Source organism: Zootoca vivipara, chromosome 7 (genome assembly GCF_965207765.1).
Source record: "Zootoca vivipara chromosome 7, rZooViv2.hap1.1, whole genome shotgun sequence".
NCBI classification, from domain to species: Eukaryota; Metazoa; Chordata; class Lepidosauria; order Squamata; family Lacertidae; genus Zootoca; species Zootoca vivipara.
In genome coordinates, this window is record NC_142590.1 from 76934290 (window position 1) to 76949774 (window position 15485).

Below are 15485 nucleotides of genomic sequence, written 5' to 3' on the forward strand. Positions count from 1 at the left end.
ATTGTCTCATTTAAATCTGATCAGAACAGACTGAACTGACAGAGAGCACTTAAAGATTACCACTGCAAGGAATCCAAGCAAGGCTTAAAGGACCAGGTTTTCAGAAAACTGAATGTACAATTGCACCCATCAAGATCTGTATGCATAAAAAGCAGTGATTGGTTACTCATTGCTCTAGTTGCATATAATATAAAGACACACAAACCATATTAAAATGCCCCATTGCATAGATTTTTGTGAGATTCCAAACATAGTTCTCCATTCAATACTATCATTTAAGGGCTTTGTTAACTACAGTATAGAAAGGGCATTCTCTGTGGCACTTCCTAAGTTATGGAACTCCCTAATTTATGGAACTCCCTTTCCACAGAGGTGTGGCACACCTCTTTATAACAGCTTTTCATACCTGAGATGCATACGTTTAGGACCCATTTTATTTTATTTCCATAAATGTAAAATTGTTATAAACTGTTTTTGAAATTGTGTTTTAATTGTTGTAACTTGCTCTGGAACCTTAGGGTGAAGGGCAGGTAATATATTGTAATATTAATGCTGTGCAGCAATTAATGCATTGCAGAGGGGTGGACTTGACCTTCAGGATCCCTTCAAACTCAATAATTCAATGATTCTATGGGTCAAACTGAAATAAGAGATAAACATGTCCAGTATAAAAAAGATTCACATGCAAGCAAGGCTTTATGGCACTCTGAGATTTGTTTTCAATCAGGATTAATGTCCAAATGTTCAAGCAGTTACATCTTGATTAGCCTCATAGAAGCCAATATGCAAGGAATATAGTCAGAAGTCCAATTCATAGATTAGGCAGCCTATTCAGGTAACATGGAAGGGGGAATCATAGAATTGAAGAGTTGGAAGGGACCAGAAGAGTCATCTAGTCCAACCCTCTGCAATTCAGAAATCCTGCCCACAGCTATCCCTGGTTGGGTTTAAACCACCAATCTTCTGGTTAACAACCAGACACACTGACCCATTGCACCACTTGAAGGGGAAGAAATGTCTCAGGATGTAAGACAAATTCAGAGCAACAGAAGAAAGGAAATTCCACATGTGATCTCTAGATATGACCTCTCTCTGTATTTAATGATGCAAATAACCCCACCTGTTAAAATGTCAAAGCTGTTACTGGACATGCATATAACATGATAGTACAGTATCAGGATGGTTTTTCCAGCAGCAGCAAAAGGCTTTTTTTTATAGAAAGAGATGCATGTTACCAGTCTCTCATATATACAATAAGCAAACAAACCTCTTTCATAAAAGAGGACCTCTCAAACTTCTGTGTTGCTGACACTAGCACTACTCCTAGCAACAAACTATTCTGATCACTACAATACTTGTTTGCACCCAAAGAGGAGGCAAACACTGTGTGTTGTTTATTAAGTCTTACTGTAATGAAAACATGTTGCATGGTTTGGTGATCTTCTATCAAACTTTGTTTAGTAGCAGAAAAGGCGAACTATTTCCTCAACCTTATGAATAGCACCGGAGCCACTCCTTTCGTACAGAGACTAATCTGTACTGAATGACATGTTATCACTGCCCCATTTGCTTTGAGCAATAAACCCATTAAAGTTGAGGAGTTATGGAGCCAAGCAATATTCCATTTAAAGACTGACCCTATGATTTGCAGATCATGCACTATTCAGCAGCCAAGAATACAAAGTTCAGTCAGCAACAATATACAAGGTCACTTCCATCAAGTGGAAGGGGTGTATTATTAGAGGATTGATCACTTTCATCCGAACTTGAATGCTCTACACTTGGGATTTTAAGGAAAATTGACATGGTAAAATAAAGGTCATATAGTAAACTGCATTTTTAACCACTGCAATATGGATCCACTGTATTGAAGTAGAAAACAAACTATTTTTTAAATTTGGTAGCATAATGAGGCACAGGCAGAAAGAAAATTGGGGTCTACTTGTAGATCTAAATGTTTTTCTGGAGATCAGCAAGGACTTCAGTTTCCAATTGCTTTCCAATACTACATTGCATTATATGCCTTTGAAGATTGGAAATGATAGCTAGTACAGCCTTCAGCAGCCAGACTGCTGACTGGGAACAGGAGGGCTAATTTTACAAGACCAATCTTGGCCTGAATGCATCAGCTTCCGATTGCAGTCATATGTTGGTTTTCGAACAGCTTAGTTCATTAACAACTTGGAACTCGAACCCGGAAATAGGTTTGCGAACTTTGCCTCTGAAACCAAACATCTGGCACGACTTCCAATTGGCTGCAGAACACTCCTGCAGTCAATTGGAAGCTGCACCTTGGTTTCCGAATGTTTCAGAAGTCAAACGGACTTCCAGAACACACTCTGTTCGAAAACCAAGGTACAACTGTAGTTTTCTGCCTCAATTCAAGGTGCTGGTTTTTATTCATACAGCCTTATACAGCTCTGGACCACAATACCATAGGGATCTCCTCTCCCTACAATGTCAGGGGGGTGCTTTTATTTTTCCCAAAGAGGGCCAAATTTGATGAAGTGAACATGTGTGAGGGCCAACCAAAGTTGTTGAGGATTTTTTGGGATTGCAGTTGCTAAGCTTTTTTTAGGATTTTACCCCAAGACATATTCTGCCATGGGGACTGGCCAGCGGGTCGGATTAGGCCCCCAAAACAGACTTTGGACATGCCTGTCCTACATGAGCCTACCTAGACCCTGAAATTGTCAATTTAGGTTCTTCTTTGTGTGCCCCCTCAGATGGGTGTTGAAAGTGGCAACCTAAGGACAGGCTTTTCAGTGGTGCCTCCCCAACTGTGGAATACTCTCCCCAGAGAGATTTGCTTGGCACCATCATCATCAACTTTGAGGTGCCACGCAAGGATGTCCCTGTTCTTCCACACATTTGGCTCTTAATTGGGGTTATACAGTATAACGATACCCAAGCCTATATTAGTGTTCATCATCCTTTTTATGTTATTGCAGGATAAGCACTTTTAGTCTTATCTCCTTTTAACTTTTTATATTTTTTAAATTTTGTATAATGTATGGGTTTTGAATTACAAGTTGCTATGAGACATTTTATGGTAGTAAGTGATGAACAAATGCTATTAATAATAATAGGTTTGTCTTAATATAAGGAAGGCCTAACTATCCATATTTCTTGATCCAGGAAGGATCCCCTCCTCTCAGGCAAGAAGCTAGTCCAAAAACACTGCAAGATCAGAAACACACAGCTCAAAGATCTTACATTTATAGATCTGCCTGTCACTCACTACCACAGTAACATATACAAAAGTCTGCAGCCAGTTTGCACGATGTACAAAGATACAATTTGCATGAATATGACATCATCAGGCCATGATTACAGATACATTTTCATGCATTCTGTAGCTGCATACATATCTATTTCCATTTTTAAAAACCCATTATTCTTCATAGAGATAAGAATGAGCCCCATATTTGTTCTTATGGTAAACTGCAGCGTAAGCTTTTGAAGAGCTGACACTTTTTAAATTGTGGGATAGAACCCTGCTGGGAAACAGCACCGGAGTAAACTAGCTAAATAAAGACAATTAGCTGCCCTTTCTTACAAAAGTGAAATGTGTAAACCAGTCCACCTGGCATTTCCCACATTCATGCAAAATGGTCACCATGCATACTGGCTGGCCTAAAACAGACACAGGCAGACACCCTACTGCCTGTATGTAGAATGAAGGAGCTGTTGTAGCCTACAGGATTCAAGGTGGGCTTCTGAGTGGGTGCAGGAGGCACAACTCCCTCATGTAAACATGCATTCAGCACACCCTAAACCCATTAAGTCAACCCCACCTAACTGAGGCAAGGGTCAAGAGAGCAAGAAGCTGGTTACATCATTGTGAGAGTCCTATCCATATCACAAGGCCGCATGAACTGAAATTGATCCCACTGGGAAGGAGCTGCATTGCAGACCTCAACTGGAGTTGCAACAACAGTGTTATCTAAGCCTAAGGCACTACAAAACTGAATGACTTTATCCTCAAAGTGCCATGCCAGGTATTCCATTGGGAATCTAAATACATGCGATAAGAAAAGGAAGATGTGGTCCACATGAAATACTTTTTCTAATTCACTTAGTAAGATTTTCTGATAACCAGAAAATTTAAAGAATATTGTCAAACAATGACCAGCATGTACAAAAAACTGCAGCTTAGCAGCTCTAATGTCCATAGAGCTAGAATATATGAAATAGATGTAGCCCTTATGTACTGTCAATACCACCTGAATGCAGAAACCATGCTTGTCTTTAGACTAAGAGAAAAACAAGGGAGCAATGGAACAAGTCTGTTCTCTTAAGATAAATTTTAACTAGTCCAAACATTGGTAGAAAATTAGTGTATACAACTGACAACTGTTTGTCTAGTGAGACCCTGAGAAGTATACCCGTTAGGAGCTAATGTTTATAACAGTGTGCTTTGTAGGGTACTAAGACTATGAGTCATAATTTTATTTTTCAAAGCCAGCCAAAGGTTTCCAAACTACAACTGAGTTCTCTCTCTTTCTGAAATCTAGGTATCAAGCTAGGAAAATAGTTTGCATTACACATTCCCAGTCAACAATTGCATGAATCTTGTGCACTGTATTCAATTCACATTAACACAGTTCAAGAAGCCACAATATATGGTTCATGGACAGCATTTGGCTTGCAATTCATACATTGTATAGTCCTGCTTTAAGCACATCATATTCTATTTAATGGGGGAGTATCCCCTTCAGCTCCCTTCAAACTCCAATTCTGGATGTAAACTTTGGAAAACACATGATGTGAGTTAGCTATTAAACTTAATTATTTTGCCATCATGTATTATTTTGCTTATCCTTTTCAGGACTCTGAAATGTCTACTGCAGCACTAATTCCAGAGAGTAACCATATTACTCTATTGTAGTAAGAACAACATTTTGTGGCATTTAAAAAACAAGCTTACAGACTCCATGCATCAGCCATCACATTTTGTTTGTGACCGTGGAAATATTCCTGTGATATTTCCCTACTAGAACTGACTTTGCCTCAAAGTATGTATCCAACCCCCTGCTTGGCAGGGGGTTGGACTGGATGGCCCTTGTGGTCTCTTCCAACTCTATGATTCTATGTAGCCTGAGGAAGCCAAAGCTCACTGCCGGCAGCAGCATCAATATTGAGAATTATATTAAGAAAAGCAAGTCAAAACCTTTAATGAATCGGAGTGTCTCTAAGGACACATCAAAAATAAAACCATGGGACAGAGTTGAAATATCTTATGATACTGTAGGAAAATTTAGTAACTATGAAAGGAATTGCTCTTCCATATATGTAACAAATCTAAGTCTATAATTTAGACTCCCTTGATAGTCAACCCAAATTAGCGTTCAGCACTGCCCCAACCCTCTCCCCCTAGAAAACGTCAATGTCTTCAGTGGAGAGCTTCCAAGGACCTGTGCAGCTATGGGATAGGATATCCACCTACAATCTGAATTGATTGGGGGACATATTGCCCTCCCAGACCCTCTGAGACTATGTCTGAGGTAAACAAGATTACCCAATTCTTCTTCACACTCATAAGAAGGGCAGGGGATCTCATCGGAATAAAAAAATACACTCAACAGTGGCAAGTTGGTGAATTCAATAGTGTGGACTGCTGAACACATCTCACATTACATTTCTGAAGATATAAGAACAAGATTAATAGCCCAGTCCTATGTATGCTTTCCCAAAAGTGCCAGACTAGAGTCAAGCTCAACAGGGTCTTCTTTCCCCGCTGATTCCACCAAGCCCGTTCCCTTGGCTGTGGTTTTGCTAGATAGTAGGTAGGGACAGTGGGAATCTCGTTCAATGTTTACTCCCAAATGCAAATATGCATTGAAAGAATAATGCATGCAGAACTTGATGTTCATTCAGCATAATCTGAGGCAATGTCTTCCTGGTGTTGCCTCTCTGGGATAAGATTGCCTTTAGCATATATGGTAACAAAAAAATTTCAGTGATGGTACTATGCTTACAGAATGTCTTGCCATCTGAGATCTACACCAGGGACAGACAACATACCCATTTTAAAAGTACCAATATATTTTTTAAAATAGATATATTTAGGCAGGTGTGTTGTTGTTAAAAGTGCTGGTTTTATAGCAGATATTAGACTGTTTGGTTATTTCCTTTGCCAAGTAGGACTATTATGAAGTGTTTATTATTAGATTGTTGTAAAAAATGTGTTTTTTATTTTAAAAAAACTAATTATTTTCAGTGCACATTATTAAAAAAGTAGGAAACAAATTCCTGATAGTTACGCGAACTGATAACTTACATGGCCTGTGCAAACTGGGAAGAAAAATCACAACCTTGCTAAATTGAACTGCTTGCCATCAAGTTTCAGTGGCTGTAACATTTTACTGAGTGCAAGATACAGTGATTCAGATTGCTTTCAAACTACTCTTAACAAGCAATTCAGTAAATTCATTCTTAGGTTTTGCAACTGCAGTATCACTAGTTTACTTAAAGTAACCAATGACTAATGCATTCAATATCAATTGACCTTTAGACTAGGTAACCTGTGTGACATTAAACTGACAGATATGCCTGCCATCTCCTCTATAAGTGAAACTACATCCTAACTGTTGCTGGCCAGGGGTTGGGGTTGTAGGAGAGTGGGAGGCAGTGTTAACCTTTTTTTTTTTTTGCCCTTCCAATGCCTTCAATGGGGTGATTAATTTATGTTGGCATTTTTGGTGGGGCTCTTGGGACCAAAGAATGAATTTAGGATGAAATGTAACTTTGTTTATTACTCTCCTCACCTGTAACATGCCCATTCCCCACCCTTTACACCAGCATAACTTTTGCCAGAGGGCTTTTCCTCATGGTAAGTAGATATGCCAGGACACATGGGCGTACCCAGCGCGGGGCGTACCCAGCGTAGGCCCCTTGAAGCAGGGCCAGCACAGCCGTGGGCGAGAGTGGCGCTGCCGGCGGGGCTGGTGGGCAGAGGCGGACGCGAAGCACAGCCCAGCAGACCGCGAGTTCGGCAATTTTTATTTCACTTATTAATGACAGCTGCTCCACTGTGAAGGGTGGCTTTCCAATATGGGTGCAACTCAAGCAGAGATGGCAGTCAGATACTCTCCCCTCCCCCGAACTTCTAAAACATATGTATATTTATGTTGTTAATTAACAACTTTCTGGAACCTTTTTGTAAAATGGAGAAAGGGTAGATTTCTTTCGGTAATACCAGAATGTAAATGAAGAAAGGAGGGCAATTATCTGCATACTGCATAAAATTTGCATGTGTTAATTTATATGTACTCTACGGTTTACGCCTCCCTCTAACAGGTATGTAGAAGTTAAATCTGAGTGAGGGATGGATGTGCCATGACTGTAGAGCATAGGCATGTTTTTTTAAAAAAACCAAACACCAATAGACACAAAATGCCAAGTTATGGTATTCTTTCTTTACCCTCCTTGAAATAGCCACAGATCCGTATCGTAAGCATTGCTGAATGTGTTCAAGCTATTTCAGAGCCAGTCTTAGTGGCTGGTATCACTGAGCATTTGCAGAAGCCCACACCACACAACCAAATCTTTCGATAAAAACATTTTATTAAAAAAAAATGTATCTGCCAGAAATATGGCCCATCATTGAAACAGGAATACTTTATGTAAAAGGGCAACTGTTTAAGTCCTGAGGATTCATTGTAAATCCTTTGGGCTCTACATTCTAGCAGAATCAGTGCTCGGCTTCACCAGCTATGTAGCAATGTGTGGGTCACTTATCTGATGAGCCTGAGTGATTTGAGTAGTAGAGAAAATGCAAAACTGTGCACACTTAGGACAAGAACAAGGAGAACGCCACTTCATACCTGCTGAAGTGTATAAACTGCATAAACTGATGTGGCAGTGACAAGGTGAATGCCGCAGTGGATTCCTATGTCCTATCTGGACTCCTAGAATCATAGAATCATAGAGTTGGAAGAGACCACAAGGGCCATCCAGTCCAACCCCCTGCCAAGCAGGAAACACCATCAAAGCTTTCCTGACAGATGGTTGTCAAGTCTCTGCTTAAAGACCTCCAAAGAAGGAGATTCCACCACACTCTTTGGCAGTGGAATTTGCTGCCAAGGAGTGTGGTAGAGCGAGCACCCTGGCTGCGTGCTGTCAGCGGAGCCCCGGCGCCTCCGACTGCAAAAAGCTTCGCGGTGCCAGGTGAGACCTGAGTCAGTTTCACCTGGGCTCCATAGCCCCGCCCACATTCCCACTTTGTGGTCCCTCCCCTCCCGTGCCTTGGCCCCGCCCCTCCCCCCAGTTTTGATCCTGGGTATGCCCCTGCCAGGACAAGTTATTTATGTTGCTGAGTAGGGGCAAGAGAGCAAGGGGTAGAGAAGTACATCCTAATGTTTCCCAGGTAGCAAATCTGAGGGTTAGGATTACACCACACTATTGCAGCCTTTAGGTTCAAAAAGCTAGATTCATTACATTGTTTCAAGGGTTAGATGCCTCATAAATGAATACTACATGTTACAAATGGCAGGCTTCATACTGCAGGGAAGGTACTGAAATCAGTATTCAATCACATTAGAAATTAAATATTACTTTCCATGGAACAGTTCTATACCAGTAAAGTTTGCACCCAACATTATAAGGGTAACATAAACCTGCAAATTCTTTGAAGCACTACGGTATATATATATAAATAAATATTTTTTTACAAAATTTTTACCACGAGGTAGAAGCCATTTCTTCTCCTTGTGTCCAGATATGTCATATCAGAATACTAAGATAAGGATTTCTAGGCTGTTACTGCCTTGAAGTAACTGTTTATTTACATCTGTATTTCCCAAACGTCTGAGTTCACTGATCCATTGATGAGCATATAAAATTGTCATTGACTCCAACCCAAAATCGTAATGATATAAATGAAATCGGGTCAAGAAATATCAGAACGTAAACACCTTTTAATCAATCACCACTATCTGGAAGCATAAAATGTACAATATTATAATCTGGAACCACCTTACTAAATGCTGGTGCTCCTCACTGGCAATATATTCCCATGCCCTTTATTTCTGAAGCTAATAAAGGTAAAGGGACCCCTGACCATTAGGTCCAGTTGTGACCGACTCTGGGGTTGCGGCGCTCATCTCACGTTATTGGCCGAGAGAGCCGGCATACAGCTTCCAGGTCATGTGGCCAGCATGACAAAGCTGCTTCTGGCGACCCAGAGCAGCACACAGAAACGCCGTTTACCTTCCTGCTGTAGTGGTACCTATTTATCTACTTGCACTTCGAAGTGCTTTTGAACTGCTAGGTTGGCAGGAGCTGGGACCGAGCAACGGGAGCTCACCCTGTTGCGGGGATTCAAACCGCCAACCTTCCGATCGGCAAGCCCTAGGCTCTGTGCTTTAACCTTTTTCACACTCTGTGTTGTGAATTTCTTTTCCACCCATAGAGCCTTTTTCATCCCCTGCACAGTACCGTCAGCCACTTTGGGAAACACCAATTTAGACAGGTCAAATCATGGTATCTACTGTAACTGAAATAATACCAAATTCTATCCTAAAGATTGTATACAGGAACATTCACATACTCAGCTAACCATTTCTGTGATATAAAAGAAATTGCTATTTAGCATTAAATGAAGATGTTCTTACTGCAAAACCATCCAAAGTATTCCTCAGATTTCCTAATTGTATGTAAATTCAAACACAGCCAAGACCTAAATAAATACTGTTATTCTCAAGAGGCATGATCTGATCCCAAACTCCATTAGACAGTAACAGTAACATTGTGGTAGGTGATCGAAAGTATAATAAAACTTTGTTTCACTCTCACCAGACATAAAAAGACCACAAACGTGACAGCACAGAAAGTGACATCTGCAAGAAGGTAGCAATTAGATGAACTGCAGTAATTTTGGCTTAAGTGAACAGAAAAATGTCCCGTATAGTAGATGTTTAATCATAGGTATTTAACAACCAGCAGAATATGAGCTTAACTACATAAACAGCAGTACCTTATGGTATTTAGGAGCGAGGTAGCCAACATCACTAATTGTTCATTCAATGCTTTTTACTATCACCACCAAGCATTTGAACCTGCTGCCAAATCACTACCTGGAAGGCCCAACCTGGAAGTTTTACCTATGTTTTTTAACATGTCCATTTCGCAATTACTCAGGCGGAGGTCCTAGCCAATCAGACCAATTCCTTCCATGACGCCTTTTTAAAAGAGGCACCAATGCCCAGATTACAGGGGGAAAGGAAGAGGAAATCTACACTCAATCACTCTTCACAACCTCCCATGTATATATACCTAACATCTTCCTTCTGTTTGTATGTAGAAAGGGAGAGGATAAAATGGTAAATTAGTCAAGGTCAGGATACAAGGAGGGGGCAAGAGAAAACACAGATGATGCATGCAACGAAAGCTCATACCAATGACAAACTTAGTTGTTTTCTAAGGTGCTACTGGAAGGATTTTTTTTATTTTGTTTCAACTACGGCAGACCAACGCGGCTACCTACCTGTAACTAGAACACAGATAAGGAGATAATTCATAGCCAGGAGGGAGGAACTGGTGTCAAAAGACTATTCTTAAAGCACACACGGGGATATACCGAACCCCCAAATGAACGAAAAGCCCCGCTTACACCCAAAAAAATACTTGCAAGAGTGTCGATGCCTACCAAAACGCACGGACTTGATGTTTTATAAACAAGAATAACGCTGTGGACAAGCTGCAATATAGATCCACACCAGAGACACGCTACAACAACGCAAAGTATACCTCCCCCCCCCTTTCTATGCGGGTGCAAAGGACAGGGAACGAATGCCTCGGTCGGATTCTTAGAACGGAACCGGGGAGGGCGGGAAATGCGGAAGGGCGGGCGGGCAGGGGGGTGGCGAGGTGTACTGGAGACGGATTAAACTAGCCAGGCCCTAGCCAGGGGGGGTGGAGGGGGGGTAGGGGTACCCTCTCGGAAGTTTCTTTATTTGCATATAATATTGTGGGGTGGTGCCGAAGGCTACGAAAATGTGCTGTTTTACACACAAATTTAAATACACACACCTTTGGAGTGGAGGGGGCGAGATATTGATATTGCTGTGGGGGCGGGGGGGGAGAGAAGATGCCTGCGATCCCGCCCCAAGGCTGCGGCAGTCGAGACCACGCAGCTTGTCAGGCGGGACTCAGCAGCATTGGCGGGGTGGGGGCTGTTCGCTCCACGCCACCTCCCGCCCGGCAGCAGCACCCCTAAACATCCGGCTCGCCCCCTCCCCTTTCCCGACCGTTAGGAGGGAAGTGGTTGTGGGAGGGGATAGAACCATAGAACCATAGAATCATAGAACCATAGAGTTGGAAGAGACCACGGGGGCCATCCAGTCCAACCCCCTGCCAAGCAGGAAACACCACCAAAGCATTCCTGACAGATGGCTGTCAAGCCTCCGCTTAAAGACCTCCAAAGGAGGAGACTCCACCACACTCCTTGGCAGCAAATTCCACTGTTGAACAGCTCTTACTGTCCTCGCCTTTCCTCAAAATAAACCCTCCTCGCCTTTCCTCAAAATAAATAAATACTGTAACACCTGCCCGCTCAGGCGAGAGGGGGGGTATGAGGAGGCAAACCCCCCCCCTCACACACACTGCTTCTCCTCACAGGGAGGCTCTCCATCTTGGGGCTTCCGCGCCCCCAATACACATATGAAGCAGCCGCCACCCTATTTTATTCCTCCCCCCCCCGCCCCACACACGGTCACTTTCAGGTCCTGAGGCGACTGGCTGGGCAGGCGGCCCTCGAGCGCGCGCGCGCGCGCTCCCCACCACCGCCCTCGTTTCCCTCACGGATTCTCCCGCCGGGCTTCGCCCTTCTCCTCACCGATGCCGGGCGCCACATAGACGAAGTAGAGGAAGGATGAGGAGAGCGAGAAGAAGAAGAGGGCGGCCAGCAGCGAGCGCCGAGGAAGCCTCCAGGGCCTCCGAGGGCTCCGCTGCCACCGCATGGTCCGGCCCCGCCGCGCCCCCGCTGTTCGCGGGAGGAGGAGGAGGAGGGCAGCCCGGCTGAGGAGGAGCGGGAGGGCTGAGGCAGGCGGCGGCGCACTGAGGCGGCTCCTGCTCCTCCTGCTGCCGCTGCTGCTGGTGGTGGTGGCTGTGGAGCGGCGGCGGCTCCTCCTCCCTCTCCCTCAGTCGCCTCTCTCTTGCTCGGTGCGCGCCTCTCCTCGGCTCCGACGCCGCCGCCGCATGAATGAAGAGCCGGCCTCCGAGGGCGCGTCATAAACACCCTTTTTTTTTTACCCTCCCCCGCTTCCTCCTCTCTTTCTTGTCCTCCCTCGCCTCCCCTTTTCTCCTCCTCTGTGGTCGCGGCCGAGGTTGGAGCCGGCGGCGGAGAGAGGCTGTAGGGGGCGGGGAGTGGGAGGCGTCAGCGGGAGGCGGAGCCAAGGCCCTCTCAGAGAACGCCTCACGGCCTCACGGCCCCAAACGGAGGAGCCCGGAGGCGGAGGTGGAGGCGTCGCCGATCTCTCGCTCTCCCTTCGCTCAAGCTGAGCCCTGGTGTCACACACCGGTGGCTTTTGAACTCCCTCAGACATTTTTTCCTTCCCCCAGAATTAAATTTAATTATACTATATATTAAGGTACAATCTGCCAGAAGCGTAGTTGTTGTTTTTTAATTAATAAATGGCATAAGGTATACATGCATTTCAAAACAAAAACAAAAATCAACTATGCTTGAAACAGGTTATTTACCTATTAACTGTCGCCTTCCTTTTCATTACTCCTCCGCTGCGTTTAATTCAGTACCGGACACATCAAGGGCAAACGCGTAGGTTGACGCAAAAATAAAAATTACAAAATCCGCACTTAAGACCTACGCCTTGCTGCCTCAATATATTGTTATATTTTTCATTTATTCGTTATATTTGTATACCACACTTCATCTGAAAGATCTCGGGGCAGTTCGCAACATCAAGGTATAAAATAGAAACACAAAATACATAAAACGAAAACACCTCTGCTAAGTAGTCTGGATCTAGGAGGAACTTGGCGCCCTTTCGTCAAGTTGCCTCAGCAAGCTGAGATGATGGAATGGAGCGTGTTGCTTGGTCTGCTGGATTTTGGTTGATAGGAACATATCACCACTGTTCCAGCTGCGTTGGCTTTCTAATGCGCTCCACCCTCTAATTGGCTTTCTAAGGCGCTCTCACATACACATAGAACTTTCTTTTCTGATTGTGTATGTCCTTGCTGTCTGTGTAAAAGGCCACACTCTCAAATTGGAGGCCCAATTCCTTTTCTACCAACTCTGCCAGTTCTACTGCCAGCATGGCTCCGCACAGTGATGGCCTCATCTGGAGTGAGTACAGACTTCAGTCCGTCATCCATGTAAAAGTCTCTTTCAATAAATTGGCGCACATCTTATCTAAATGTCTCTTATACAGTCTTTGCGGTTTGGTACAGTCCATAGTTTGCAATAGCGGGGGATGGTCCATTTCCAAAGACGTGGACCTTCATGCAGTATTCCTGGATGTCTTGCCTATGCTGCTCGCCACTGTACCATAAGATGCGCAGATACGTAGTTACGGTGGTCTTCTCTCATGAGAAAGGAGTAGAACATTTGATGGATGTCAGCCATGACAGCTACACCTTCCTTTCTGAAGCAGAGGAGAACCCCGACCAGGCTGTTGGTCAGGTCTGGGCCGGTGAGGAAAGCCTTGTTCAGTAAGAAGCCCTGGAACTGGGCGTTGGAGTCAAACACTACTCTGATCTGCCCAGGTTTCTGTGGATGGTACACACCAAAGAATGGGAGGTTCCAGCCTTCTTCACCCTGTTCCAGTGGTGGTGCGGGTTCTGCATGTACGTTTGCTAACATCTTGTCCATGAAATCTACAAAATGGCATTTCATTTCAGGCTTCCTCGCTAGAGTCCTGAGCAAGGAGTTGAGTCGAGAAAGAGCCAGCTTTCGGTTGTTGGGCAAGTGCTGCCTAGGTATGCAAAAAGGAAGTGGTGTGACCCAGCTGCCTGAGACATCTCTCCTGGGTTCAGGCTCCAGCAGCCCCAGGAACTGTTTGTCTTTACTATCATCCATGTAAAAGATCTGTGTGACAAACTGAAAAAGGGTTGTGAAAGGGGGGATAGGCACCACCATGCTTTTCCTTGTAGGTGGAGACCTCTGTACTCCACCTTTCATGTAGAGGTAGCAGAAGCTTAGCTGTGATTTCTTTCTGGGACATGTGTTGATCAAGACACGCAAGGCCAGGTAGCTGTGGATTTCTTTTAGCTGCTGACAGCCTGAATATAGTATGTCTGCCAAGTCCCACAGTTTGATCCCTCATAGTCTATTTTGGAAAAGATTGAAGTCATGGTGCTCCCAAGCTTGCTGGAGTGCTAGTTATTGTTCACCCACTAGAGCTGCATGGATGCATCTTGCCTGCTCTGAGGAAGCAGGGCCTAGCCATGCGGTCAAAAGGGTCAGTTCCTCCTCTGTGGGCAGTCCCAGGTCTCAGATAGCTGGCAGAATTTAGAATATTAAAAACACAATAGCTGTTTTGAGCCACATGGTAACATTGCTGCCGAAAGTGTTTCATTTTCTCTTAGCTGTGGCAGAAAGGATAGGAATGTCTTCTTTAAGAAGTTTGCTTTTTTTAACCTCTGCTTTTAGCTGCAGAAGCTAGATTAAAGGTGTGGCTTTTTCTCTAGGGTTTTAATCCTGCAATCTTCCAGTTTAGCTGTTTGAGAAGGTATGTGGGCTTTGCAATGGGGAATTAGTACTTCCATGGAATTGCAATGGAGAAGGCTTCCTGGGTGAGGAGAGTTACAGAGTTGCATAAGACAGGAGTGCCTGGCATGCTATGGTCCATGGGGTCACGAAGAGTCGGACATGACTAAACACAACAACATAAATTTGCAAAAAGTTGCTAGGAAAAGCAGGATGCACTTTTCTTCGATGCAGAAAATCCCAGGGCTAGGAAGCTTGCAGGCTGAGACTTTAAAACATTGTTTGCATTTGTAAATTGCTCTGGGAGACCAACAGGGCTAGTTTCACATGCCCAAAGGGAAGGTTGATTTGTAAACCACTTTCTTCTTTACTCATGCGAATTCTTGCCTGTCCCTACTGTACTATCTGGAGATATCGCTCTCTTTCTGGATAGTATTAACAAAACTCCCCAAAGCTCTCATACATAGATTCATTGAAGATAATCAAGGCACAAGTAGAAATATTACCCACATTCCAATAGGTTGTTCTATGGCTCTGAATGAAGATGGTTAGAAGCTTTCTGTGAAGTTCTCTGTGGAGCTCTGTAAGGATGAAGTGAGTTCGCCCTTCTTCTTGGGTTTGCGATAACTAGACTGCCACTAGATTACAAAGGAGGAAGGGATGCTTCTTCCCGCTCTGGCCACAGCCAATAGAAGGGAAATATTTTCCCACTCTCTGGCAGAGCCAATAGAATGTAGACTATTGCTGTGCCTACATTTCCCAACCTGCGTTGGGGTTTAAAGAGGGGGGAAGGCACTATCTTTTCTGAAAG

The 15485-nt window shown here is 43.9% G+C and overlaps 1 protein-coding gene across 1 annotated transcript in view; it reads right to left on the reverse strand.

Moving 5' to 3' along the window:
- The window catches only part of B4GALT5 (beta-1,4-galactosyltransferase 5), a 52034-nt gene extending 39684 nt beyond the window's left edge, over nt 1–12350 (reverse strand). Inside the window, exon 1 of the mRNA XM_035121895.3 lies at nt 11840–12350. Coding sequence (XP_034977786.1) covers nt 11840–11963 — 124 coding nt within the window. The 5' untranslated portion in view covers nt 11964–12350. The remainder of the gene's footprint in view (nt 1–11839) is intronic.
- Between the last annotated feature and the right edge of the window lie 3135 nt (nt 12351–15485).